At 42.3% G+C, this 26,746-nt stretch overlaps 1 protein-coding gene across 2 annotated transcripts; it reads right to left on the bottom strand.

The window, feature by feature from the left end:
* Positions 1–106: 106 nt before the first annotated feature.
* On the bottom strand, positions 107–26,746 carry GCA (grancalcin). 2 transcript variants are annotated; one of them, XM_053274708.1, is made up of 8 exons: positions 26,558–26,746; positions 20,263–20,439; positions 12,872–12,941; positions 10,628–10,671; positions 8,217–8,364; positions 6,663–6,776; positions 5,283–5,341; positions 107–2,056 (listed from the first exon to the last, which is right to left on the bottom strand). In XM_053274708.1, the coding sequence occupies exons 1-8, from the start codon at positions 26,579–26,581 to the stop codon at positions 2,030–2,032; spliced, it is 663 nt and encodes a 220-aa protein (XP_053130683.1). In that variant the 5' UTR covers positions 26,582–26,746; the 3' UTR covers positions 107–2,029. The 2 variants fall into 2 exon arrangements, with proteins under 2 accessions (XP_053130683.1, XP_053130691.1); XM_053274716.1 differs by lacking the exons at positions 20,263–20,439; positions 26,558–26,746 and adding an exon at positions 14,545–14,631.

Genomic DNA, 26,746 nt, shown 5'->3' with positions numbered 1-26,746 from the left:
ATCCAGAAGCCAAGATTTTCAAAAGAGATCAGGCGGACCTTGTAGATTTACTTAATTGCTCAAGAACTGTGTTGGCTTAGATTGATATAGTCTTTGTATGAAAGAATATGAAACCAGCTCCAACTTTATTTCCACGCAATTGCTTAGGATGGCACTGAAAATAGTTACAAGAGCATTTGTACAGTTAGAATAGTATCATTATTTCATAAGGTACAAAAATCTTTACCTAGCAGATAGCCAAAAATTATTTGCAATTACTTGACAATTGTGAACAGCAAAATATGCATACAAATAATGCCAGTGATTTCAAGACTTTGATTTGCAAATGCCAGTACAAGCTACAGGGATTGAAAGATGCAAACACCCTTTATCAAGAGCCCAGTATAAACTAGTATAGTTCTTTGAGTTGATGCAGAAACCACAGAAGAAAGATACAGCTAACTCAAGTGTTATATGCACACATTACTGATTCCAGACTAAAAAAAAACTTCATTGGCACAATTAGTTTTTAATTCAGTAGTCAGGCAAGCTGACATTTGAAGCAAGGGTGAATTGTGAGCTGTCCCCAACAGTTAAGTAACAGATCCTTTGCTTAGCAGGTGGCTTACACCTACATACCATTGAAGATACCAAGTGGTGAGTGTAGGTTTGCATCAACATATGGAGCCACTGGCTGTTTCAGGTGTTAGCCTGCAACACAGAGGGCCATCCAGTTCAGTCCTCTTTTTCACCAGAGCCTGCCAAGTGCCCTATACAGCACAGCTGAACAGATTCATGTGGTACATGTGCTGGAGCCTGGTACAGCAAAAGTGCAAAGCCATCAAGCGATGCACTTTCAGGGGCAGCAGTGATGCTGTTGGCAGATCTGAATATACCTTGTTGGCACAGTGTGCAGAAGCAAACACACTGAGAAGTCCCACCAAGAGTCTAGAAAGCATGGGAGCAACTAGAACAGAAAGCCAAGTAGTAGGAGGGCTTGCCGTTTTATTCAAATAGGCAGAGTTATTTGGGCTGAACAGTAAGCAGTGCTGCTGTAAGCCTAGTTTATACATTAGCAGAGAATAGTCACCAGAAAAAGCACAGCTGTCTTGGTACTATTAAAGTAGTCTGGCTGAAGTTGTCACAACCATGCAAGCAGTTGTTGCACACCTACAGCTCCCCTGGCAGTCCACATGGCTCTGTTTTCTGGAAGCAACCAAGGCAGGCGTAATGTAGGGAGCTGGCTTTGGTAAATCAAGTCAGTTATTTTTATTTTCGCAACTCGATAAAGTCAAAACTTTAGGCAAGAAACAGAATTTTTCCACATTAACATCTACTAGATGAGTCTCAAACATTTAAGCTTGGCAGGGGTGGGGGTGTTTGTCTGTAGATGCCTTACAGAGGTACATGAATTCCTCTGAGGATTGCATCTTAAAAGAGGATAAAAATAGTTCTAAGAAAGATGTGTTTGACTTACATTAAATGATCCTCCTCACTAGGAACACATTAGACAAGACTATACTCAATTAAATGTACTGAACGTCCAGAAGAAATATCCAAACGCTTGTTTCGAGTTTGTACATCTGTTGAATTGGTTTTCCCCCAGGCATTTCGTGTTTTACAGGTGTGAAGCACATGAAACTGCTGATGTTGAGGATACTAGGAATGTCCATTGCTTACCAGCTAATCTTTATTGCAATTTAAGCCAACAGGTACTGAGCCAGAGCACTTTAAGGATATACTGAACCCTGTTTATAATTATGATTTCAAATATTGTTTCCTCTTATCCATTCTGAGAGCACAACTCCCAAATATAAAAAAGTCTTAACATCCACAGGCATAAAAGAATGGCACGCTTCTAAGAATTACTGTAAAATGTGAACACTCGTTTATTGTCACACTAAAAGTCAAATATATTTATACAGAAGTTATTCATTGAGCAGGCAGAAACATGGAAGAGTTGATGGCAGCCTCTATTTCACAGCATGTTCTGTTAGTTTTCTCAAAATAGTTGAAATCATACACAGAAGTTTCCTTCCACAGCTGGCACTCAAATAGCCATGGTGCACTGCACAAACTGAAAGGGATAAAGCAAATTTAACAGAATGGTCAAAACTTAGAGGTTGTGACTCACTCAATAGAACATGTGCACAGTGCTATCTGAGATCTGGTCACCAGAAAATATGGCAGAATGCGCCCGGATAACAAAACGGACAGTGACAAAGGCATTACAATTCAACCTATATTTGCATTACTATATAAATAAGCAAAGTAATGTCATCTTGGTATAGAAATTGAATAAATAATAATTATCTTGAACAAAAACAAAATAAAGTTTCCAGTTATCACTATCCTACACAGTCCTTTCAATATATGGTAACACACAACATTTATTCATTAATTTGATTTCTATACCACCCTTCCCAAAATGGCTCAGGGCAGTTTACATGGAGAAATAATAAATAAGATGGATCCCTGTCCCCAAAGGGCTCACAATCTAAAAAGAAACATCAGATAGACACCAGCAACAGTCACTGGAGGTACTGTGCTGGGGATGAACAGGGCCAGATGCTCTACCCCTGCTAAATAAAGAGAATCACCATGGTAAAAGGTGCCTCTTGCCAAGTTAGCAGGGCTAACATGACTTCTCATTAGTTGAACTAGCAGTACTAACACTGCAAGACAGGCAGAAGTTGGTAATAAAAATAATCTGATGCTAAGAGGCCAAACTGGGCATGGACTTAGACATGTATTTTGCCTGCTGATAGTTTACAGCTATGTTCCTCATATCTTTGCAGGCTCAAAGCTACACATAGTGGTAGGATATGGTTACTGCAGCTTGAATGTTCTACAAATGTTTAGAAGATGAAAGATGAAAGAATGACATCCAGACAGTGGGATCAAACTGATCTGGAGATGTAGGGGGAGATGGAGAGGAAGAGAAAGCCTTAGGAACATAGGACGCTGCCTTATGCCATATTGCCAAATCACTAGTCCAACTAACTCAGTACTGTGGTAGTGGCTCTCTAAGGTTTTAGGCAGAAGTCTCTCCCAGCCCTATTTGGAGGCGCTGCCAGGGAGTGAGCCTGGGACATTCTGCAGGCAAATGGTATTCCACTGAGTTATGGCTCCATCCACTAAGGAGAATAGCTTACAGCACTCACATGTAGTCTGCCATCCAAATGCAAACCAAGGTGCATCCAGCTTAGCAAGAGGGACAATTCATGCTCACTGCCACAAAGCCAGCTCTCTTCCCCTTTGATTTCAGTTTTCTACAACTACGAACTCCTTTATTCCTCAATCTTCATAGGCACTTGTCCTGTACTGTTCAAGGCCCCTCGACTTGTCATTTTCTATAAATTGCAGTGTATACTTCAACAGCATTGGCCATTTTTACCCTAACTTGTACTGAATAGAACTGACCAGCACCTATTCATTCCATTTCTGGGTATACAAAAATATCAATAGTAAGACCCCATCTTTGTAGCTGTTCTATTTCTATATTGCCAAAGGATTGTTTTTTGCTCTGCAGTTGGTATTATGCCCAAAGCAATCCAACAAGCTTGCTGTTTATATTACTTGCTTTGGGGTACGTTCAACCAAAGTTAATTTAGTAAAGTACAATTGTTATTCAGGGAAGGATTTTAATATTCTGTTCAGCAAAATCCATTACACTTGACCCACTCTACTAGTTTTTAAAGAACATATTTTAAACAATGACTTTGTACAAGTTAATTGCCTCAAATATCCACCTTTTTTCTAGGTATATACATAGGCACAGTGCATCCCAAATAGGAGAAACAGTACATAACCCTATACACAATGCATTAATGAAAAGCAAGAACAATAAGTTACATCAGGACAAGATACTCCTCTTTTGGCAATGAATGAAAAATTAGGGTTATGGAGAACACCACTTTCTTCAGAGCACTGTGTTAGCAAGCAACTGATTTTGGACACTACTATATAAGCTATTCATTGATCAAGACTATACATATACAATATAAAGTATTGAGTCAGAATACTCCATAACATCTGTGGCTACCACTGAATGTATGAGGTAGAAGTGATTTTTACTTTTGCAGGCATTTTCTAACTGATGGTATATAACATGTTTTTCATGCAGAAGGCTCTAGAAGTTTACTTACCATCCATTTTCTCTGATTGATGCACTGTTTGAGTTGTGGGCCACTCTCCCTAATTGACTCATTATTATGGAATTCTGGAATGTCTGAAAGTGACAGTTGTCACAGAACATTCTTATAGGGTTAACTGTTAGGGTTCATCTACCTTGAACTGGCCCCCCCAAAAGGTGGCCGGTGTGAGTTTGAAACCGACTGGTCCCAATCAGATATAGACCGGTTCAAGGGCTATGCTTGAAGAGGGGACTCTGGTGAGGATTCCCTTTTACGAGCAGAGGGATGGGGGAAATCCTTTAAAAGTGTTGCAAGCATAGCCGGGTGAGTGGCAGAGAGAGGACACATTACCAGTTTCTGCGGAGGCAGCTCCTCTAAGCCCTAGCAGTGTGGACCAACAATGGCCCAATTCTGGCATCTGCTGGCCCGTACTGCTGGGGATGGAGCACTGAAGGGGATCACAGCTACCACAGAAGCCAGTAATGTGTCCTCTCACCGCCACCTCCCCTTACAACACTTTTAAAGGATTCTCCCACACCTTTGCTTGTAAAGAGGAATCCAGTGAAGATTCCCCTTTACAAGCATAGTCCTCGAACCGGTTTGACTAACCAGGCTGCCGGCTGGTTCAAACTGGCTCTGCAGAGCGGCAGTTAGGTTAGAATTTGAACTGAACTCCCTGAAATGGATCTGTGTGCACCTCTATCAACTGTGTTAATAACCAAGCATCTTCTGTGATAATGGCCACTTCTAGACATTAAAAAAGTCTGCAAGAATGAGTCAATTAGAGAGCAACCACAACTCAAAGCAATGGATCCATCTATGAAAATCTGTATGTACAAACCAGAGTGGCCATAACAATTCACATTAGACATTGAATTAGACCACAGTAGACCCAATTCACATTAGATATATGCTGAATATCTTGGGTTACGGTGCACCCACATTGGCTAATCAAGACCTGAAACATTAATATTAAACAGGAGAAAGCTACAGATGAAAACAGCTCCTGTCACCTAAGAATACTCTGACTTACATGATTGACAAGAAACATTCCTGAAAATAATGCAGCCACATAAGTCAGGCAGAAGTTACTAGGAGAAAAGTGAAGGCATTCATTTCTAGTCTGAGTAGTTTCTACAAAGCTTGAAAAACTGTTTTGGTACTTACATCATCATATACAAGATTCACAATGCCCTGCTGCATGCTGTCCCGCCTCCTGAAGAAGTCTTTAAAAAAAAAGAGAGAGAGAGTACATTGGGACATTTCATTGTAAAAATCTTGAGCTATAATCCTGTACTTGTTTCTATGAGCTTAAGTCTCACTGGTTGTAACTGGATATAAGACGTCCAAGCTACTTCCTCACAAAGAACACTTGTTATTTGAATTACTAATTATTTCCTCACAATTGTCACAGAAACTGAGCAATTCATGTTGGAGTATAGTTCTATTCAAGTTAACAAAATTATATCAGAAAAAAAGCTAGCGCCTATGTTTCCCATGCATTTAACTATGTTTCACCCTCATCCTCAGCCATGGGGTAAACTCCAAACCCAGGTGCATTAATGTAGTGTAACATACAAACCACAGCACTCCCAGCTGTCCTTAATCTTACATTGTCACCTGCACTTGGTACACATATCCAGAAGTATGGTCACTCGCTAGTTAGGATATTTCTATTAAAATATGACATGGGGTAGAAAACCATCCCAAAATGCATGAACGTCTTCCTGTGGGGTAGTTTCTGTTCCAGCCCCATGTTCGTTCGTTCGTTCATTCATTCATTCAATTTCTATACCGCCCTTCCAAAAATGGCTCAGAGCAGTTTACACAGAAAAATAAATAAGATGGATTCTTGTCCCCAAAGGGCTCACAATCTAAAAAGAAACATAAGACAGACACCAGTAAACGTCACTGGAGGTACTGTGCTGCGGGTGGACAGGGCCAGTTACTCTCCCTCTGCTAAATAAAGAGAATCACCACGTTAAAAGGTGCCTCTTTGCCAAGTTAGCAGGGGTATATGTTAAGCCAGTTAGGAGGAAAGCCACCCCAAACTGATATGTCAAGGTTTGGATCCTCATTAGTGTTGAGTTTGAAATGTTGTTCTTAACAACTCAGTCTCAGTGAGTTGTGTGGTTGCACAGGGCACCATGCTTGGGGTGGGGAGGTCACTCCTACACTCTTCTGAAGCCATTATTGTATGTTCCATAGTCTGGGAAAATCGGGGGCATCTAATATAACCAATGGGACTATGTGGGAGTAAGTCCTAGTCATAAATAAAATGTCATGACTGAAGGTGCCACAAAAGGTTGTTCTTGTATTTAAAAATTTGGGAATTAAGTCTCCCAGTAGTACTTCTCCCTATTATTTATATTAGGATTCAGTACATATTCCACACTGACCCAGGTTTTGAGAGATAAACATGGTTTGACTCATTGTGCACAGAGTCCCTACATTTAACCTCTCTGAACATAAGATTTTAGTTGCAAATGCATCAGGACACACTATCATCAAGTATGACGTTTTTATTAAAAACCAAAGATACCTTACCAGTCAGAGCTCGAAGCTTCACACAGCAAGCCACATAGTCATCAAAAAAAATTCTGCCATTCTTGCTGTAACGTTTTACAATTGCAATTAATGTCTGTGGGCTTAGCCGATAACCTAGACAAGGCAGAAAAAAAAACACACACACACACACAATGTAAACTGAACTTCAGAGAAGACTTAGGACAGTGTTTTGGCTATTTAATATTTCTTGTAAACCATTTCTTGCAGTCACAATGCATTTAGAGATAGTTAAAGAGAATAATTCAAAGGGGAAACCATGGCGCTTGGGATAAGGCACCAGTTGAGCGAGTGGAGTGCATCCTTCCCTGCTGGGTACAGTACTGCCACTTTGGGCTATTACATCAGAGAGACCCTGGTATATTGTACTGCTAGCCGTTATATCCCCCTCTCCCCGCTTTCCATTTTAACATCCCTACAGCATAAGTTAAGGAAATCGTGGAAGGAGCTAGATTATCACTGTTCAAGAGGTATGGCCATATTTTCCCTTCTCAAAACATATCCCAGACAAGTGCCTAGATCTGCCACCCTAAAACACAAATGACACATTCAGCAGGAGACCCAGGTCTGGCAACCCAGCAGAGGTACAAGAGTGGGAGGGGAGGGATTAACCTTCCTAATAATTTAACTTGCAACCCAAGAACTTCCCATATCCCATGCATTATTCCTCTAATAGGAGCAATATCTTAAATATTGCAACTGTTTTGGAGACAGGTCCCTGATCTGCAGCTGTCATCTAGTTCTGGCCTGAAACAAGATCTTTATGCATATTTAGGAGTGAATTACTCAGAACTTATTCGATCAGGCAGATATTCTATTAATCAGTCATTCTGCCTGCCACTGGGCATTTGCTTCAGTGGCACCCCTAACCAGCCAGATCTTGCATTATTTCTGTGTGGCATAGCTAGTTGATAAAGATTTTCAGCAACCATGACACAGTTTTGACAAATTGTTATTTCACATGAAGATGCTCTAAATGAAAAGCAACTTTTACTCTGCACGACAGCAAACACATGGACAGCTTAGCATTTTGCCTTCAAACCTAACAAGGTTTTTAACCCTAAAAAGGGTTAAATACGATAACTATTTAACTTGAGACATGCATTTTTTTCAAATTATTTTTAGAATTTAAAAACATTTTTAAAAACACCACACATATAAGAACAGGAAAACTTAACATAAAATCATGCAATTGAAATCCGAGTGCTTGCCCAACTAATTTTTGGGCTTGGTTTCAATTCCCTGCTTGTAACACTTGTCCTGCAGGACTACCTGTTTTGTTATTTAGCTTCAAATCTGTTGCACAGCAGTGTTCTATCCACAGGCTGCAGAACAGATTACCAAACTTCAAGTTTAATACTGCATTCTCTCCTAAATATATCATTTTAAGTACACTTCCCAGAACACATACTCTATGTTCAAGAAAGTTTAAGGAGCAGGAATGAGTTACTTGATAAAAATGTTGCCAGGTTTCAGCAAAGCTACACCATCATGCAGATACCAGACTTGCACAGATCTGAAAGTAACATATCTTACCCATAGCTACAATGACTTGAGTCAGTTCATGAAGTTCCACAGTTCCACTTCGGTCTTGATCTATCATCATGAAATTCTGCTTCCAAGCACTGAGCGCTCCCCAAAGTTCCTTGAATTCATTGAATCCCATTTTCCCAGTATTCTCTCTCTAAAGTTGTTTAGTTAAGAAGAACACCATCTTGCAGAAAGTTAGACAACAGCTACACATGCATCTGCTTGTCTTGTATTTCTGCTCTTAACATTTATGCCCAAAGTTCTATTTCAAAATGTTGCTTACAATATTTAAGTAGCAGTTCCAAATTAAAGGTCACTTCTCGATTGTTCAATGTCTTGTTCTGTTCATTAATACTTTAACCTACTAGAAAGAATCATTTTGCCATTCAAAAGGTTCGACAGTAGGCTGTAAAAGAAGCTAGGTAAGAGTGGGAAACTTTGAGAGACCAGTTTGTTCTAAAGCGGCACACCAAACTGACTTCATTCTCAACGTATTATGCTTTCCAGGTGAATCACTAAAGTTGCTGGAAGAATGATTTATCTGCCTTCCTACCAATTCGAGAAACCTGAAGTAGTAGAGTGAGATATGTTGGTTATATTCAGTCCCTTGGCACACAATCTTTACTCACTAGCAACCACCTGAAGCTGGCATGTCCCCCAACTAGTGAAAGACTACATGCTATGCATGTGCAAATTCCAAGGCTCAATCACTTCAGTCTGGGTTGTTGTTGCTGTTTTTAAAGGATCTTAGGTATCAAGAAAAATCCTTTCCCAAGATCCTGGAGAACCACTGCCAATCAGAGTATACAACGCCAGGAGAAGTGGACCAATGATCTGACAATGTAATGCATTTGCATGTGTTCAGCTGCAACACAAACACAATAACCTGTCCTTGGTATTAAACAGCACACACTTTTATGAATGAGCTAATGCAACAAAGAACTCTGATGTAATCAAGTCTCATCCAGCCACTTAACTATGGGAGGAGAGCTGGTTTTCTGTTAACAAGCATGAATTGTCCCCTTTGCTAAGCAGGGGACACCCAGGTTTGCATCTGAATGGGGAGACTACATGTGAACACTAAGATATTCCCCTTAGGGGATGGGGCCATTTTGGGAAGACATTTGCCTGCAGAAGGCTCCAAGTTCAATGTTGGCAAATGTAACGTGATGCTCACTGGGATGAAAAACCCCAACTTCAGGTATACAGGAAGGATCTGAGCTGTCGGTGACAGTCCAGGAGAGAGATCTTGGGGTTGTGGTGGGCAGCTCACTGAAAGTGTTGACTCAATGTGCGGCAGCTGTGAAAAAGGCCATTTCTATACTAGGGATCATTAGGAAGGGGATTGAGAATAAAATGGCTAATATTAGAATGCCCTTATACAAAACTATGGTGCAGCCACACTTGGAGTACTGCGTACAATTCTGGTCACCACATATAAAAAAAGGACATTGTAGAACTGGAAAAGGTGCAGAGGAAGGCAACCAAGATGATCTGGGGCCTAGAGCACCTTTCTTATGAGGCAAGGCTCCAACACCTGGGGCTTTTTAGTTTAGAAAAAAGGCAACTGTGGGGAGACATGATAGAGGTCTATAAAATCACACATGGTGTGGAGAAAGTGGATAGAGAGAAATTCTTCTCCCTCTCCCATAACACTAGAACCAGGGGTCATCCCATGAAATTGATTGCTGGGAAGTCTAGGACCAACAAACAGAAGTACTTTTTCACTCAACGCATAATCAACTTGTGTAATTCTCTGCCACAAGATGTGGTGACAGCCAACAACCTGGATGGCTTTAAGACGGGTTTGGATAACTTCATGGAGGAGAGGTCTATCAATGGCTACTAGTCGGAGGACTATAGGCCAGCTCCAGCCTCAAAGGCAGAATGCCTCTGAGTACCAGTAGCAGGGGAGTAACAGCAGAAGATAGGGCATGCCTTGGAAGCAAGGTAGGAGGAAAACCTGGGTAGAAATGATTGTGTGGAAGCAAGGTAGGAGGAAAACCTGCCTTGCTTTTCCTCCTACCTTGCTTCCACACAACCAACAATTGGGAGCACACACAGTCCCCAAACCCAGGTAGAGTTTTTGATTGTGTGAATGACCTCACTGTTTTACAGCCAGACTCTACGCACTTAGAGGCGAGGTCCACTGTATTCAGTGCCACTTATTCCCAAGCAAACAGCCTTAGTTTCATTCTGGTCCAGACCTTATCAGATCCCTTACCTCTCCCCTCTACCACCGGGGCATTTGTCCCTAGCCTTGCCATTGCAAAGAACGGATCTAGATGTATTTCTAAACTTGCTTTGAGAAACTGCTTCTGGTCCTTAAGTCCTGGTTCTATTTATCTTCAAACAGAGTCTAACTAGTTTGTGCAAAATTAGGCTTACAGCTCCATCTAGATTTTCTTCAAGGATACATCCAACATTGATATCATGATTCTGCAGGTCTCCAAGCTGAATGCTGAAATTACAAGAAAAAGATGCATCAATTCTAGGCCAACTATATTGATTTCAGCTCTAACCACCATTGTTCAATGTCCTCATTTGCTGCATAATGAAGTTTTTTAAAACTAGCAGTTCAAGTGCATGTAATGGCTAATTTGTCAAGAACAGATAGCTATGATGAAAATGCATATTGAACTTCAGGAAAAGTTGTGTAAGACCAAGAAACCATACAACCTGCTTAAGTTTGCACAGGTCAGAACAAAGGATAATATGAAGTTTACACCAGACAAAGTGCCACAATTTGAAAGACCAAAGTAGCATTCAACACATGCTTAGGAGATGAAGTATAAACTGAGATCAAATTAGCAACTACAAACCATAAGATATGCATCATATGTAGAGGCTCAGCACACAATTCCTAGTATGCTGGAAAGCATGTTTTAAATCCTTATTAGGCATTTGAACAAGCAGAAATAAATGCCATGATGATTTGTACTCCAAGATATCTGGAACATGAAAAGCTCTAGCAATATCTGAGTGCAAGTAAGAGGCAAGGGAGAGGGCAGAAGGGAGGCATAAGAATATACATGAACGTGCAACTCTCTGGGCAACCTTGCTAAACTGTGGAGGTGCAGGTTATGAACTATGTTGGGGGTAAAAGTACAACATCCCTTGCACTTATAGGTTGGACACTGCTTGCACTGCACACGTTGCAGGAACATTACATGCACATTTTACTATGAGACACAATCATCCCAAATGTGAAGCCATGTGGCTACAGCTACAGGGAGGGAAACTAAGTTTAAGCAGGAAGGAAGCCTACTGCAGAAATTGTTTCTAACAACATGGCTTAGTGGTAGTACATGGAATGTAACTGAGCTCAGTACCACCAAGCATGTGCAGTGGGGCCCTCCATTGCCCACAAGTTTCCACTTTCAGCTCAGGTGGGCTGTTTCAGGCAAGGCTTGAGCCCGAGAATAGCTCATTTTAGACATTAAGCATTTGGAGAAACTTTTAGTACTATCATTAGGCATCTAACTTCATGAGATTTACAATAGTATTTACATTTTAGCCACACCTTTTCTGGGGGCCCAGATCATTCTAAAGTAGATCCTGGTCACACAGAAAATAGATATTTGAATGAGACCTATAATGCTTCCCTAGGCCTGCAGTTAGCTTAGAGTGCAAATTCTAAGTGCCATGAAGTATCCAGTTAATTTTCAATCATGCTTTTGAGAGAAGGAACTCTGGTTAGAATATGTCAAAAATGGATGTTGTATCAGTGCCATCTTGGTCACATAATAGACTGTGCAGAGAGGGCCTTGATCACACATTACTTAGCGTCAATTTATATGTTGCATCTACAATCCCTACTAAAAATGTACGATTTGCTGGCACATAAGATCCTTGCCAAATAAAGAGAACGTGGATCTTACCTGCAGTTAGAACTGTATGCTCCAGAATTTGTTTCAGTAAAGGCATTTTGTTTACATCCGAGATCCACACTTTAGTATTTCAAATGTTATATCCTTGCAAGGTTTCAGAAGCAGGAGATTTTGCCAACAACATGCAAATCATCCCACCAAGAGGTAGCTTTGTATGTTCACTTTGGGGCTTCTTTGGATGCTGCTTTCCAGCCATGAGGCAGACATGTGAAGTGCAGTCCCTCATGTATTTTTACAAACATGTCTCTGCATATGATGCCATCAAGAAGCAGAACTATTCACACACTTACTGGGGAGCACCAAGCAAAAACAGCCCAAGTATGAGACTATGAAGCCACTCGGTTCTGGGATAGAGCAAATATGGGCAAGGATACAACTAACTGCAAAAGGGCAGTTTGTGTTTTGTGAACAGCAGCACACCCAGCTCGTGTCAAATCACTTTTGAAATAGAGGCAACATTAATATGTAGTTTGTTATATGGCATAGAAATCTGCCATGGGGGGGGGGGGGGGGGGGCTAAATTCCCACTGGATGCACCCAAGTAGCTCTTTGGGTCCCAGACATATCAAAATGATAGAGGCTTAAGACCCTCTAAATAGTCACACATACGGATTTGGGGGGGGAAACAGTGGAGCAGCAGCGGAATGTTAGTATCATGCTACAGATTTGGGAGATTAGAAGGATAGGGTCATAAAGTAATGAGAAGAGAGAATTCTTTTAATACTCTATCTGATGGTGAAATTTAATGTGTTCAGTAGCAATAGTTCTTACGAGAATAATTTCCACTGATTCCCGACTGTGTTAGAGATCTTTGCAGCTCCTCAGCATCCATTTCACCATCCTGCAAAATGAATACATGTATTTTTGTTGAAGGACACTGAACAGTCTAGTTATACAAAAATCAAACATGCATGAATCATATGTGACCAACCAACTGTTCTACCTGAATTTTTCGAGAACTAAAATACTTCAGAAGAATGCCTCAAGAAGTCTGCCACGCTAATTAAGCTTTACTTACATCAAACAACTTTTAACAAATCTTTTCAACATTTACAAATGAGATTGTCACTGCAGTGATACCTGGCAACAGCAGATTCTTTCACATGAAGTTGCTTGAAGTTTTCCACAGATATTGATTTTTTTAAAAAAAAACAACCACATGTTTCATGTGCAGCTTTGTAAATTATGAGATACCACTTCAAAGAGAACTCAAGAACTTTCCCCGCTTTTGCATCAATCCTGCAAGCACACTCTACAAACTGTCCAATTTTTTTCAGATTAGCTCAAAGTCAGCTGCATGCAAACTAGTGAATCAAGACCAAAAAGTTATCCAATATCCATATATGGTTGCAGAACAACAAACACATTAAAGATATATCAAACATCCTGCATAATAAAAGACTGCAAGGTGTCTCTTCAAGCAGTTCTAAAACCTGAAACTAAACTAAAAATTCCTCTCATTGAAAGATTTGCTCACAATGGTGTCTATCCTAGTCTTCTGCATAGTGCAGTTTTTTTTTTTTTATGCTGCTCCTTTTGCTTGCAGAAGACTTGCATTTATAAAGGACCTTTTCCACTCATGGAAAGACCCCTTGCACAAGTGTAAGTCTCTTTCTGCAAGCAGAAAGTGCTGCTAAAAAGCTAAACTCTTTGGAGAGTTAGGATACAACCAAACAGCAAAGAGTAGCATTTTGAACTACCATGGCACATCAATGCATTGTTCAGCCAGGATGTCACACCTGACACAGAATCTTGTTTCAATATGGAAAGACCCACATGCAACTTAAATGTTACTGTATATTATTTATCCTACCTCCCACCACCCCACCAGGTTGTTTTATAGCAAAATAAACAAGTTTTGTTTGCGAGCTTCTCCAATGAAAGTATGAATGGGGAAGAATTAAAAACCCAACTTTTCCTGATTTGCACCTCATGCAAATCCTATTGTTCTAATGCTACAAATACAACACTGGGCATTTTAAGACATTTCCCAGAGGCAGATTCAAAACTTATTCCAACCTGAGTGGGCTCATCTTCCTCCTGGCTAGATCAAAAGAAACTGGCATCATGCAAGTCACCATTTGCAGGAGAAAAAACATGAACTTGAGTGTTAAGTAGCCACATTTTAATACTGAAAAGGTGTAGTGTGTACAGCTCTGTCGGGCATCTCCAGGAGGCTACAGATCAATATGGCCATGCATTAGAGAAAAGCATCCACTAGGACTACACTGCGAAGATACTTATGGCATTCACCCACAAAGAAAAAGAATTTTTCATTGGGTAAGCTCACAGAGAACAAGGAAAAGGATAATTGAAATTTTGATGAGGAATACATTTCCGAGTCTCATTGACTGACCATAATGCAAAAACACTCAGAAATGTCTACATTTTCCTGTTTTTACCCTCCCCTCCAAAAGCAATACCCAGTGTCTGTGAGTTTCTACCTGATCAGTTCTTTTGAGTGTCAAGGCCCACGCTTCCATCACCCCACTGGTCTTGCTACATGGCAGATGACAGATTGTGCTTATTTGACTGGTACTTCAGGAGTGAATGTTTATTCCTCCTATAAAAAACTAAATTTACTAAAATATTAAACTTGAGAATTAAGATATGGAAGTCAACAAATGTTTAAGATCCTATGCAGAAAAAAAAAATCAAAGCAAGTAATCCCCCCACCACTTTTGTCATATATTGTGTTTTATTCCTTATATACACAGTTACTCTAAAGCAGTGGTTCTCAGACTGTGTTTTGGGAAATCTCGGGATTCCTCAGAAGCTCCAGTAAGCTCAGCAATGAAGAGCAACCTTCCCAGAAAGCCTTGCTCATCACTCTACCAATCTTTCTCCAGACTGTGCCGCCGCGGGGCAATGGCAAGTATGTTCTATAGCACACAGGTTATGCAGAGACAAACAGACCTGATCAGCAGTCTGGAAACTGAACATGTGCTCTGCCCCAGAATCCACTCCACAGGGGTTCCATGGCATACAAGTTTTTTCAGCAGATGTCTACATGGGAGCAGTTCCTGAAGACTAAGTTTGAGAACCACGGCTCTAAAGCTTGGAGTAAATGCAAGAGATGGTAGCCCCTCCTTTGTAGACAAACTTTGTCTACAACAGAGGGATGACGCCCGAAACCAAAACGCAGAATACCCAAGCTATAAATTTAGCTGCAATGTATTTCTTATGGATGAGTAGCCCAATCCAGAAGCTTTGTGTACACGGGGCTCCTAAAAGGCTTTCCCTTTTTCTTCAGTGGAGGTAGCAGTTACACACACTTCCATTTGCATTCTTAGATTCTGTGCCCTATAGCAGAAACATCACCTTACTATTAGCCAAGTCATTTATTTTCTCAAAATGCCCTTCTTCCACAAAGACTATTCGATTCCTATAGACTCAGCAGTTCCTCAATGTCTAATGAGCAACTCTCACTACATCAATATTCATTCCCACCCTTGCTCTTCTTTATTAAATCCTAGCTTTACTACTAAGTGTAAGCAATGCTGTGAAACACCCCAATATGCTTTATGTCATTTAGGGAACTTCCCCTGAGAACCGAGAACTATTGTGATACATAAACAACTATTACAGAAAAGACAAGAAAGCTAGAAAGCAGCCACTTTAAAAAAAGTTTGAAACAATTATCATCCACAATTCTGTTGGTGTCTCTAATCTTCAAATGCATGGCTTACCCATGGCCACACTGTTCCCTCTAATGCGTGCGCATGTTCACAAGTTTTTGGATGTCTACTCAGTTAGTTTTAGATCCTGCTCAGGTTGAATTAAAAAGGCCCCATTCTGAATGCAGGTGCACGCGCACTGCCTTGGTACTGCCACCCAGAACAAAACTCATTCTGCACAGAGATGGAAAAAAAAAAATTAGAGGGACCACTGCTTGGCCATTCCTCATGTTTCTCGAGGAGGAGATACACCCCATCTCACCTGCAGAGTTCTTAAAGCTTTTTCAAAACAGCTCCTACCACAATAAGGCAAGTACTGCTGCTCTGAAACATCTCCCTGGTGGTTTTCCACCTTTACTAGAAGGGAATGCGAATACTTTTTTCCTTCCCCTAACCTAGTCTGATTTTTTAGCAAGATCAGCACTGTTAGAATAATTTGCTGGTACAAGCAGCAGTTGCTCCTGGGTGACCAACTATGCAGCAGATGCACAAAAAATAGGCCACCCCTTTCACCACCACCTAGCCATAAGTGCCATCCCAATGCTGTCTCTCTGAGCAAGACAGGACCAGAACTGGGAACTGAGAGCCATCAAGCTGGTCTGTCCTTGTTTCTGATTGGCCCTTTCTCAGATGAGCATGCAGAGGCTGATAACCTGACACTGAGGATGACCTCCCTATACCTTTTTTTGTGTGTGGGGGGGAGATACAGGAGTACACCAGCTTCTAGGGCTGTGCATTAAATTGGAATAACTGGAGTCAATTAAGCCACTATCAACAGCATTTTGCACTGTACTGTTTTTAATGCAAAATTGCATTAAAAAATAAAATTGTTAATATTGTCACCTTCCAATATAATATTTTCCATATCATATTGGGCTATGTAAGATTCCATTCAATAATCAGATGGCTGTTTACATGCTTTCTTCTGTTATCCTGTCACAAAGCTTACCTGTCACCAGATCTGGCAAAGTGCCATACATGGAAGGTGAGGGGGAGCAATGATGTGATTGACATCTCTGCTTCAATGGCTTAGACCTGCAGCTGCTCCAAGCAAGCTGCAGTTGGTTCATTTCCCTTCCAACCAAGTGCCTGGAGGGCAGCGGATGTAGATGTATATTATAAGGTGTTCGAGCCAGAACTCCACTCTTCTGTTAGTGGAAGGGTACTGCTTGCTAATGTGGCTGCAACTGAATATTGTTGATCTTACCCAAGTATATATACTTAAAGCAAAAGCTTGAAAGGAGTGGGAAGTTTTTCCTGCTTCTCTAAAACCCTGCCATTTCTGCATGAAACGGGGATGTATTAAGCCTTAAGGATAGCCCACCTTCAATTCTAAAAGAGATCTACCATACTGGAAAGCTTTATCCAGTTCTGATTTAGAGTAAAGTATTCCGGTTATTTCCCATTTTTTATGGGATGCTGCATTGACCCGATAACGATGCATCAAACTTCTCGACTCGTACAATTATCTGATGCACAATTTGATAACTGCTTGCATCAGATCAGATTCTATCATTTTGGCTGAAAACAGCCCTACCACCTTCCCAGAGGATGTTCTCTCTCTCCTTTGTCAACTTAAATAATTACTTTTTCTTTTGTACTGAACATCTGTGTACTGAAGATTAAAAAGAAAGCAAAAACCTTCTCTTAGCTTTGCACTGTTTAGATCTGCTTCTGCTGAGCACGGTCAGAGGTCAGGCATGCTCATTTTGATAGCAGTCACAGTTCTGGCTTCAGTTCATGGATGCTTAAGGAGGAACATTGCAGATATATTGTGGGCTGTGCGAAGAAGTTTGGATCCCCATCTCTCTGCATATCTACAACATTTAGAGCCCATTGTCATGACTGGAGAATGGGCTTGGATGAGGTGAGGATGTTGCAAAAAGCTTACCTCCTGCTCAGACAATCCCATTCATGTTGCTGGGCAGCGGAATCAGCCGCACAGACTATTTCTGGCTTCTGCTAGTTTCAGGGAGGTTTGGGGGCCAGGAAGCCACTGAAGCTTCCATAATGCACCATGCAAGTGTGTGTAGCTACACAGCACTGACACACGAGCATTTAGCCCACTTTTTGGGTGACCTCACGCCTAAAACCCAGACTAAGCAGTGGGCTCTCTACACAGGCTTGCTGCTGCGAGCCACACGGCTCCTGGCAGTACACATGCACACTGAAAGCCAGATTGGCTTCCTTAGCTTGGTTTTTGGTACACACGTGAATAGCTTCTTAGTTTCATTTAAAACTTCAGTAACTCTATGACCCCGATTTAAATGTGTTAATGCTGCAGCCAGTCACAAGCTGGCAATTTCAGAAGCAGGATATAGATGCTAGTCTCAATGCCACGATCACCAACAAAGATGAAAACATCTACTGCGGGTGCTAGAGATACAAAAAACTAACTAATAATATTCCTTTGTCAAATATGCTGTATGAATGATCAGAAAGCACACAGAGTTCACAGATGGCCAGGACTTTTTGTTCTTCATACTACTATGCAATAAAATACCAAACAAAAGTAATTTGCAGGTGTGGATCCATCCTTGTGCACATGCTCTTAGGATATCCCCTGAAGTTAACTCAAAATCAATATAAAGAAAAATCCCTTAGATAACTGGGAATTGGACAGATGTTTTTGCTTTAAGTGTTCTGCCTCCTTTAAAGATAGATTAAGTGATGTGTGGAAAGATGAATGTCTGACTCCAAGACCATGTGTAATTGGTCACATTAGTTTGCTTTAGATAATTCACTAAAAAATGCACATTTAAATATATGGTGGCTACTTTATGTAGAGATCAATTACTTCCACCTGAACCCACTTTTGTAAGCAAAGAATACCATGCAGTTATTCCTCATCTTTAAGGTCAGCTTGCTGGGTCTACCTGTACACATGCAACAGAACTCACAATCATTAGGCCTATGTATCAGATACCTTTATCCTTCCTCACTCCACAAAAAGGAAAACTATGTCCTGCATAGATAATACTTCTGCAGTTATTGTGAAGTATTTTAAAAGAAAGTTCTTAAAATACTGTATACTACTCTTTGCAATTTAACACTGGACACATCTAAGAGTGGGTCTTTGAACCTTGCTGAATTCCACCACTAAAAATCTTAAAAGGCATCTCTAGCATGGAGAAGACATCTGATTGAGAGTAATGCCTTTCATAAGGCATGCTTACTGGAATGCAAATATGTAGTGTTAGATATGTGAATGTCTTTAAAAATATCAAGGCTCATCTCTGTTTGCAAGGCTGTAGAAATTAAGATACTAAGGAGAGCAAAAGTCTAAAGGAAAGCTACTCACCTGAAACTGGAGTTCTTCATGAATATTGCCTTTGCAGATCCAACACTCTTGGGAGAATGCATATTGGCATCACAAGTCCCAGAACGCTCTAGAGACCAATGACCTGTGGGGCCATGCATATGCCCTTTGATGAATCTTTACTATAACCTTTTAACCAGTTCTTTTGCCCAGATCACAGAGACATACAGATTGTCAGTGCTACTCTATAAAATACCTAGCCATGTGCAATATATTTATGACTCTTCCAACCCAGAAGCACGATGTAGACTAAAAAATAAGCTTTAAAAGTCACTTGGCATGCCCTCATGCAAGCATTAATTCACTAATAACCATGCTTATTCTATATAATCCTCTTAGCCTTGACAAAACGTACACTATTCCAAGTTAAACACTCTCCCCAGAATCCTTCAAATAAGACTATCTGGACAGGAATTTGCAGTCAAGGAACTATAATATCAAGTCTAAAAGCCCGTTTACACCACCAGTACTCTTGAAGGGAATGTTTTAATACAGGATGTTTCATCCTTGGGTCCCCAGATATTGTTGGACTACAACTCCCATCATTCCTAGGAGACTCAAGTTTGAGAATGTTTGAATTTATTTAAATATATATAATAAATTCAAAGTATCATTTTACAGTGCTATTTTGCAAAGATGGTTGTCCACTGCCTGCCTGTATTTACATCTGCACTTCTAGAACAAAATTTCTGACATTTCCAGAACACCGTTTAGCCAAGAACAGTTTAGTTGTTCAGATTAAGGTCTGCTTTTAAGAACAGATACAAAAAATGAAAGAAGTGGAAACACCACTATTATTTCAAGAGGTAGGCAATATTAAAGTTGCGGATTTGTCAGTGAATAAGTCTCTAAAATGTTTTTGAATACTGTGAGATAATAGATCAGTGTGCATGCCTATGTCTTCTTGAAACAGGTTACCACATACTTTGGTCAGTTTGAGCCATGCCATCCAAACCCCATTAGACACACAATATAACCTGAAGATTTACATAAATTTGCAATTTTTAGCAGCAAACTAACAGATCTATACAGATAGATGGTGCCTAAAATTCAATTACTTTCAACATACAGCATGTTAGCAAACAAATCCACGACAGATTCCCAACCCTACACTCAAGAAAACAAGCAGTTATATTTCAAAGATAAGACAGTAGCTTAAGACTTACCTGCCCAGCAATAGCAGTGAAGAACGTCCACAAGGGATCAGCAGCGGCGGCGGCAGCATAGGCACCAGAATATACAGAATATCCAGGAGATCCACCGTGGGCCACACTTTGTACTCCTCCTGGAACTGGTTGGCCCACTGCCATTTGCATTGGCATCTGGCCACGGTAAGCTCCATACTTTTGTGAAAAGAACAAACATATTTTACTATATTTACCAGCTCAGGAAAAAAGCTTATTTTCTTTGCAGCAGTGTCTTACATGCCCAAGAGCGGGGGAGGGAGTCCTAGTCTACTATCACCACATCTTCTCTGACAAAATAAAATAAGTTAGCAGTTCAAGCCTAAGAGAAATTCCAAGAGCAAGTCTTCTTGGACACTTGTTTCTAGGCCAATGAAACAGTAGTATTCACACGACCTGTGCCTGCAAGGACACCACATATGTATAGAATTCTGGTGACACAAAAGGGGACAGCTCTGCTAAACAATATCCCAAGAAGAAAACAGGACCAAAGGAATGCCAGCAGGACTGGTGATATTGGTGATAAGCATCAACAGGGACAAAGCTAGCCAGTTCTACTACATCTGCTGTAGTAGCAGAAGCTACTGAGGCTCTTCTCAAGATCCAGTGAGAAGAGCCAAATTGGGTTTGCGGGGAGAGTGGGCTAAGCCCGCAGATGATCAGGAAACCCTCCCTGGGTGGCTGCAGCAGCTGCCCACACAACTGCCAGCTCCGTCACAGAGCTGGCAGGGGCTTGGGAGTTTGGAGGCCGTGCGGCCCCCGGAAGTTCCAGCATGCCCTGAGCATGCATGCAAGGCATGCTGGAGAGACCCCTGAGCTGGGAGGCTGCTTCTGAGCCTCCCGGTCAGGGGTCTACTCATGAGTTGCCATGGCATGGAGCTGCACCGTGGCAACAAACGATTTTAAAAACCAGGTTTGCGGAACGCTCGCTCCGCAAACCCAGTTTAAGGGCAGGGGCGATTCAGTGGGTTACCCGCTTCTAAACCACTGGGCTCACCTGCTAGAGAGCCTCACTCTCTAGCTCAAATTGAAACCAGAATGGCCATTTACCAGTAACCCTTAACCCTGAACCACTTGTAACAGCCAGCCCCATATAATACTGAGAGATTTACTTCTGTGCAGTATTAGTTCTCCTCTCCGCCCCTGACACCCATCCACCCCCGAACCTGATATTTGTCTGCCACTTCCACAAATAGTGATGCTGCCAAAGTTGTCCAACCATGCTTGAAGAGGCCCTCCAACTCAATAAGCTGTAACTTTGGCAGCATTTCTTTCATACAACACCCCCTACTCCGGAATCCTTCCCCCATCCAAGTACAATTACAAAGGCTAGGAGGAAATCTAATAAAGACAATGAGCTAATTCACAGTAGTTTAGAAGTGATTTTGTTGTTGTTAATGATAGATTATGATGAATGGTGTAACAGACAGCATGACTCAGAGGCTCTTCACACCATTAATGTGAAGAGCTGTAAGGGGGTTTGCAGTGAGAGCAGGCTTCACCCACTCTCCCCGCAGACGATCCAAAGGCAGCCCTGGGCAGCTGGATCAGCTGCGCACACAACTGCCAGCTCCATCACAGAGCCAGTGTGGGCTGCGGGGATTGGGGGCCGCGTGGCCCCTGGAAGTTCCAGAATGCCCCACGTGGCATTCTGGAGAGACCCCCCCCCCCGAGCCCGGGAGGCTGCATTCAGCCTCCCAGTCGGGGGTCTACTTGTGTGTCACCACACACCCCAGGCAACACACGAGCAAAAAGATGAGGTTAACTTGCTTGCTCCGTTAACCTCGTCTAAGGGGAGGGGTATTTATGGAGGCTAGCTGCCAGGAGCCACACGGCTCCTACTGCAGCACACGATTGCCCCAAAGCAGGCTAGGCTCCCTTAGCCCACTTTCGGGCAATCGTGAGAATAGCCTCAATATACACCAAGTTTTGCTTGTTTCCAGAAGCTTCCTGGAGCTTTTTCAGACAAGGTAAAGGACTGCATTGCTCCCAAGCCTTGGGAGTCTGGGCTGTGCTAGTAGCTTAGGTCCTGTAAAGTTCCAGAGTCTTGAAAGATCAGCCTTTGGGGGCTGGGTTTGGTTTTTTGCACAATTCTGTCCAGTCTGCCATCAATGTCCATAGCGTGGATTTAAAGGTAAGACATTTGAGGAAAAGTTGATCACCACTGAAAAACTAAGGTGCTTAAAAACAACAGCAAAATTAAGAAGGAAGAATACTACTATTTGGATCAATCCTCTTGATTGTTTCTCACAAACATGTGGCTGCTGTCCTCCCATCCAGATCTAAAACCTTCTCTTGCTCCTGGGTGAAAGTGTGGGTGGGTGGGTTTGAACATGATGTAGGAGAGAACTTTTAGAAAACTGAACAGCTTTATATGGCTGTTCACAAATCCGTTTTGCATTTAGCCACTCACCTGATTGCCACTGGTAACCTAGAATTTATGTAGAGGCAACTGGTGTTGATGGCAACTAGTTATGTAGGGGCAACTGGTGTTGAGATACTGTGTGTCTGTCAATAGCAGAAATTTCAGTAGCATCTGAAATGCAAATTGCATTCCTGACAGCCGCCTCATGCAGGCTGCCATTTTTTTCTTCTCCACAATGCACCAGGAAATGGCCCTGCAATGTGACACAGGGTCATTCCATGGTCTATTCTAGAGAAAAATAATAAAGAGAGCCAGCAGTTTTCTGGAAAGTTTTCCCATACAGGTTTCCCTCTGATTTGGATTAATCCCTCCCTGCAAGATACAAATTTTTCTGATGCCCTAAACCAATTGTGATCAAATTTAGCATGTTATTTGACCTATTTAAACAGGTTGTGGGGGCATATTAATTTCCCTTCATTGTACCAGGTTGAACACTGGAAGGCAATTAACCAAGAAAATTTATAAATGGCAAGCCAAGCCATAGGAGATGCCATATCTTGTTCTTGACATTAATTTGCCATACAAGCTTTCATGGCCCAATGAAAGTAGTACCAGAACACACTATTGGGATCAAACTGCAATGTACATGTGGGAGTTTGGCCAGATTGATATCTGAAGGAAGATGGTTCACCCCTAATTTGAAGTTGCTTCATTGGACCAGTTCAGACAAAGCAGCTTCTAACCCTTTTCACCTTTTATACTCACTGAGAGAACTCTGGTTTGTTAAACAACAGCTCAGCAGCTCATCCAAACACAGAGTGCACTGGTCCCTTCCAGTACACTGAGGTGCCTTTCCCAGACTGTCCAAACCAAATTTGTATTTAAGTACAAATACTTAAACTAGTACTTGTAGAATGTGTAGAGTTCACTCAAACAATCCTCCAATGGATTAGGAAAAGGCACCCCAGCAGGAGGAGATGACTGTGCGTGAATATACACATCCTTATGAATGCTACAGCCAGTGGACAAAATATTGTTCAAACCAGCTAAGTGAGTGAACTTAACCCATAATTTCATAGTTGGCAATACAGGACACTGTTACAATGGCGTTCTTCCTGAATAAGTCACAGGCAGTGACATTTTATTTGACACATGGACATGTCCTAGATGTGTACAGAGACCGGGATGCTTCACTTTAGCTAGACAGCAGAAAAGCATTGTTTGGGGAGGAGAGCTAGTCTTGAGGCAGCAAGCATGAATTGTTTGTTGCTCACCTTGGTTAGCATTTGGATGGAAGAGTACATGTGGGCACTGTAAGGAGACAGAACACCCTAAGGGAATGGGGCCACAGCTCAGGGGAAGAGCACCTGCGTGCTTGCATGGGGAAGGTCCCTGGTTCACAACCTGACATCTCCGGGTAGGATTGGGAGAAACTCCTGCCTGAAACTTGGAGAGTCACTGTCAGTCAGTGCAGATAGTACTGAGCTAGATGGCCCAAAGATATGGCTGGATATAAGGTGGCTTCCTGTGTTCCTACATGTATAGAAGACTCACATGGACGCATCCTTGGCAAACCTCTACTCCCAAACCACCGGAGAGGTACACTTTATTGGCTGCATTTTATTGTCATGGGGTTGAAAGTCTGCTTTTGACAAAGTTCCTCATCAAAGACACTTGGGTGGGGGGGGGGGAAACCTTAGCAGTCATGGGATAAGGGGACAACTACATGTGTGGATTGCTCACTGGTTGAAGCACAGGAAACAGAGGGTAGGTATAAATGGAGAGTTTTCACAATGGAGGGAAGTAAGAAGTGGGGTCCCTCAGGGATCTGTACTCAGACCAGTCCTTTTTAATTTATTCATAAATGGTCCAAGAGTTGGGATAAGTAGCAAGGTGGCCCAATTTGCAGATGATACCAAACTATTTAGGGCAGTGAAATCCAAAACAGATTGTGAGGAGCTCCAAAAGGATCTCTCCAAACTGGGTGCGTGGGTGACAAAATGGCAAATGCAGTTCAATGTTGTCAAGTGATGCACATTGGGATGAAAAACCCTTCACGTAATTGCTGATGGGATCTGAACAGTTGGTGACTGACCAGCAATATTCTCTTTTCTCATCTGTGTGTGGAATTAAGATTTGTTCTGGGCGGCAGTATCAAGGCAGTGTGTGTGCACATACATTCAGAGTGGGACCTTCCTGATTCAACCTGAGCGGGATCTAAAATGAACTGAGCAGATATCAAAAAATGTGAGCGTGTGCAAGAGCAGGGCTGCTCAACTTCAGCCTTCCTGCAGATGTTGGCCTACAGCTCCCATAATCCCTGGCTATTGGCCACTGTAGCTGGGGATTATGGAAGCTGTAGTTCAAAAACAACTGGGGGGTGGGGGTGCTAGGTTGAGCAGGCCTGCCTTAGAGGGAACACTGCTGACCAGAAGGATTTTGGGGTCGTGGTGGACAGCTTGTTGGAAGTGTTGACTCAATGTGCGGCAGCTGTGAAAAAGGCCAATTCCATGCTAGGGATCATTAGGAAGGGGACTGAAAATAAAACTGCTAATATTATAATGCCTTTATACAAAACTATGGTGCAGCCACACTTGGAGTACTGTGTTCTGGTCACCATATCTTAAGAAGGGCATTGTAGAACTAGAAAACGTGCAGAAGAGGGCAACCAAGATGATCAGGGGCCTAGAGCACCTTCCTTATGAGGCAAGGCTACAACACCTGGGGCTTTTTAGTTTAGAAAAACACAACTGCAGGGAGACATGACAGAGGTCTATAAAATCATGCATGGTGTGGAGAAAGTGGATAGAGAGAAATTCTTCTCCCTCTCACATAAAACTAGAACCAAGGGTCATCCCATGAAAATGATTTGCCAGGAAGTTTAGGACCAACTAACAGAATTACTTTTCCCCACAATGCATAATCAACTTGTGGAATTCTTTGCCACAAGATGTGGTGACAGCCAACAACATGGATGGCTTTAAGAAGAGTTTGGATAACTTCATGGACAAGAGGTCTATCAGTAGCTACTCGTTGGAGGGCTACAGGACGCCTCTAAATGCCAGTTGCAGGAGAGAGGGCATGGCCTCAGCTCTTACCTTTCTTTGGGTTTCTCAGAGACACCTGGTGGGCCACTGTGTGAAACAGGATGCTGGGCTAGATAGGCCTTGGGCCTGCTCCAGCAGGGCTGTGCTTATGTCTGTTACAGGGCTGAAACACAGCCCTCTCTAGGGTTTGCAGAAAAGGCTTCTGAGCAGTAGTAAAGGCCATGTATGTTTAACATGGGCAGAATGACTGTCCACTGCGTTATCCAGAGCAGCAAGCAGAGAGCACATTTCATTTTATGAACTTTCCCATTGCAAGAAGCAGTTTCTAGACACAGTTCAATTTTTTTAAAAAAAAATAAAAAATTACTACCTCGACACCCAGAAGTTAAGCAGGCCCCTCTCCCCCAGTCAGCCACAAGAACCAGCCGCCGGGGATGCTTCCGAGCCTAGACAAGAAGCAGCACGAAATCGTCCAGCTCCCTCTGGCTGAGCGGCTGTGCTTGTGCGCTCGTTTAAGGCACCATTTTGGAATACACCCGAGAGATCCTCCACAGAGAGCTTGGAAGGAAACCAATTTCTGTTCCTGGCAGCACATTTGAATGTAGTGTGAAAGGAGATATGGAAGCAACCGGGGGAGAGCAAGTGTGACGGGGGGGGGAAGGCTGGGCCGGACAGACTGTGCCCTCTCGCTCCGGCCCACCCCGCACAGACCCCTAAAAGGGCCAGCGGAGGGAGGGAGGGCGGGAGAAGGAGAGAGAAAGAGAAACAGACCAGCAAATCAGAGACTGGCAAGCGGACCACAAGACGGAAGGAGGGAGGGAGCGAGACAGGCAGGCTTCCCCTCCAATCACTCCCTTCTACTCACCGCTCCGAACCCCGGGTACGTCATGTCGCCGTGAAGAAGAGGAACCGTTAGGGAGAGCGATTGTCTGGCTTCGAAGCTTGGCTGAATTCAAGCGTGCCCCCGGAGTCCCTTCTTCTTAAGCAGGTCTCACCGTCAGCAACGGCCGCCTTCCACCTCTTCTTCCTGGCTCGTCGCAGAAAAAGCGGAAGT

Source organism: Hemicordylus capensis, chromosome 1, assembly GCF_027244095.1.
Source record: "Hemicordylus capensis ecotype Gifberg chromosome 1, rHemCap1.1.pri, whole genome shotgun sequence".
Taxonomy (NCBI): Eukaryota; Metazoa; Chordata; class Lepidosauria; order Squamata; family Cordylidae; genus Hemicordylus; species Hemicordylus capensis.
Note: the sequence above shows the minus strand (reverse complement) of the source record. Positions and strands in the feature narration are given on the sequence as shown.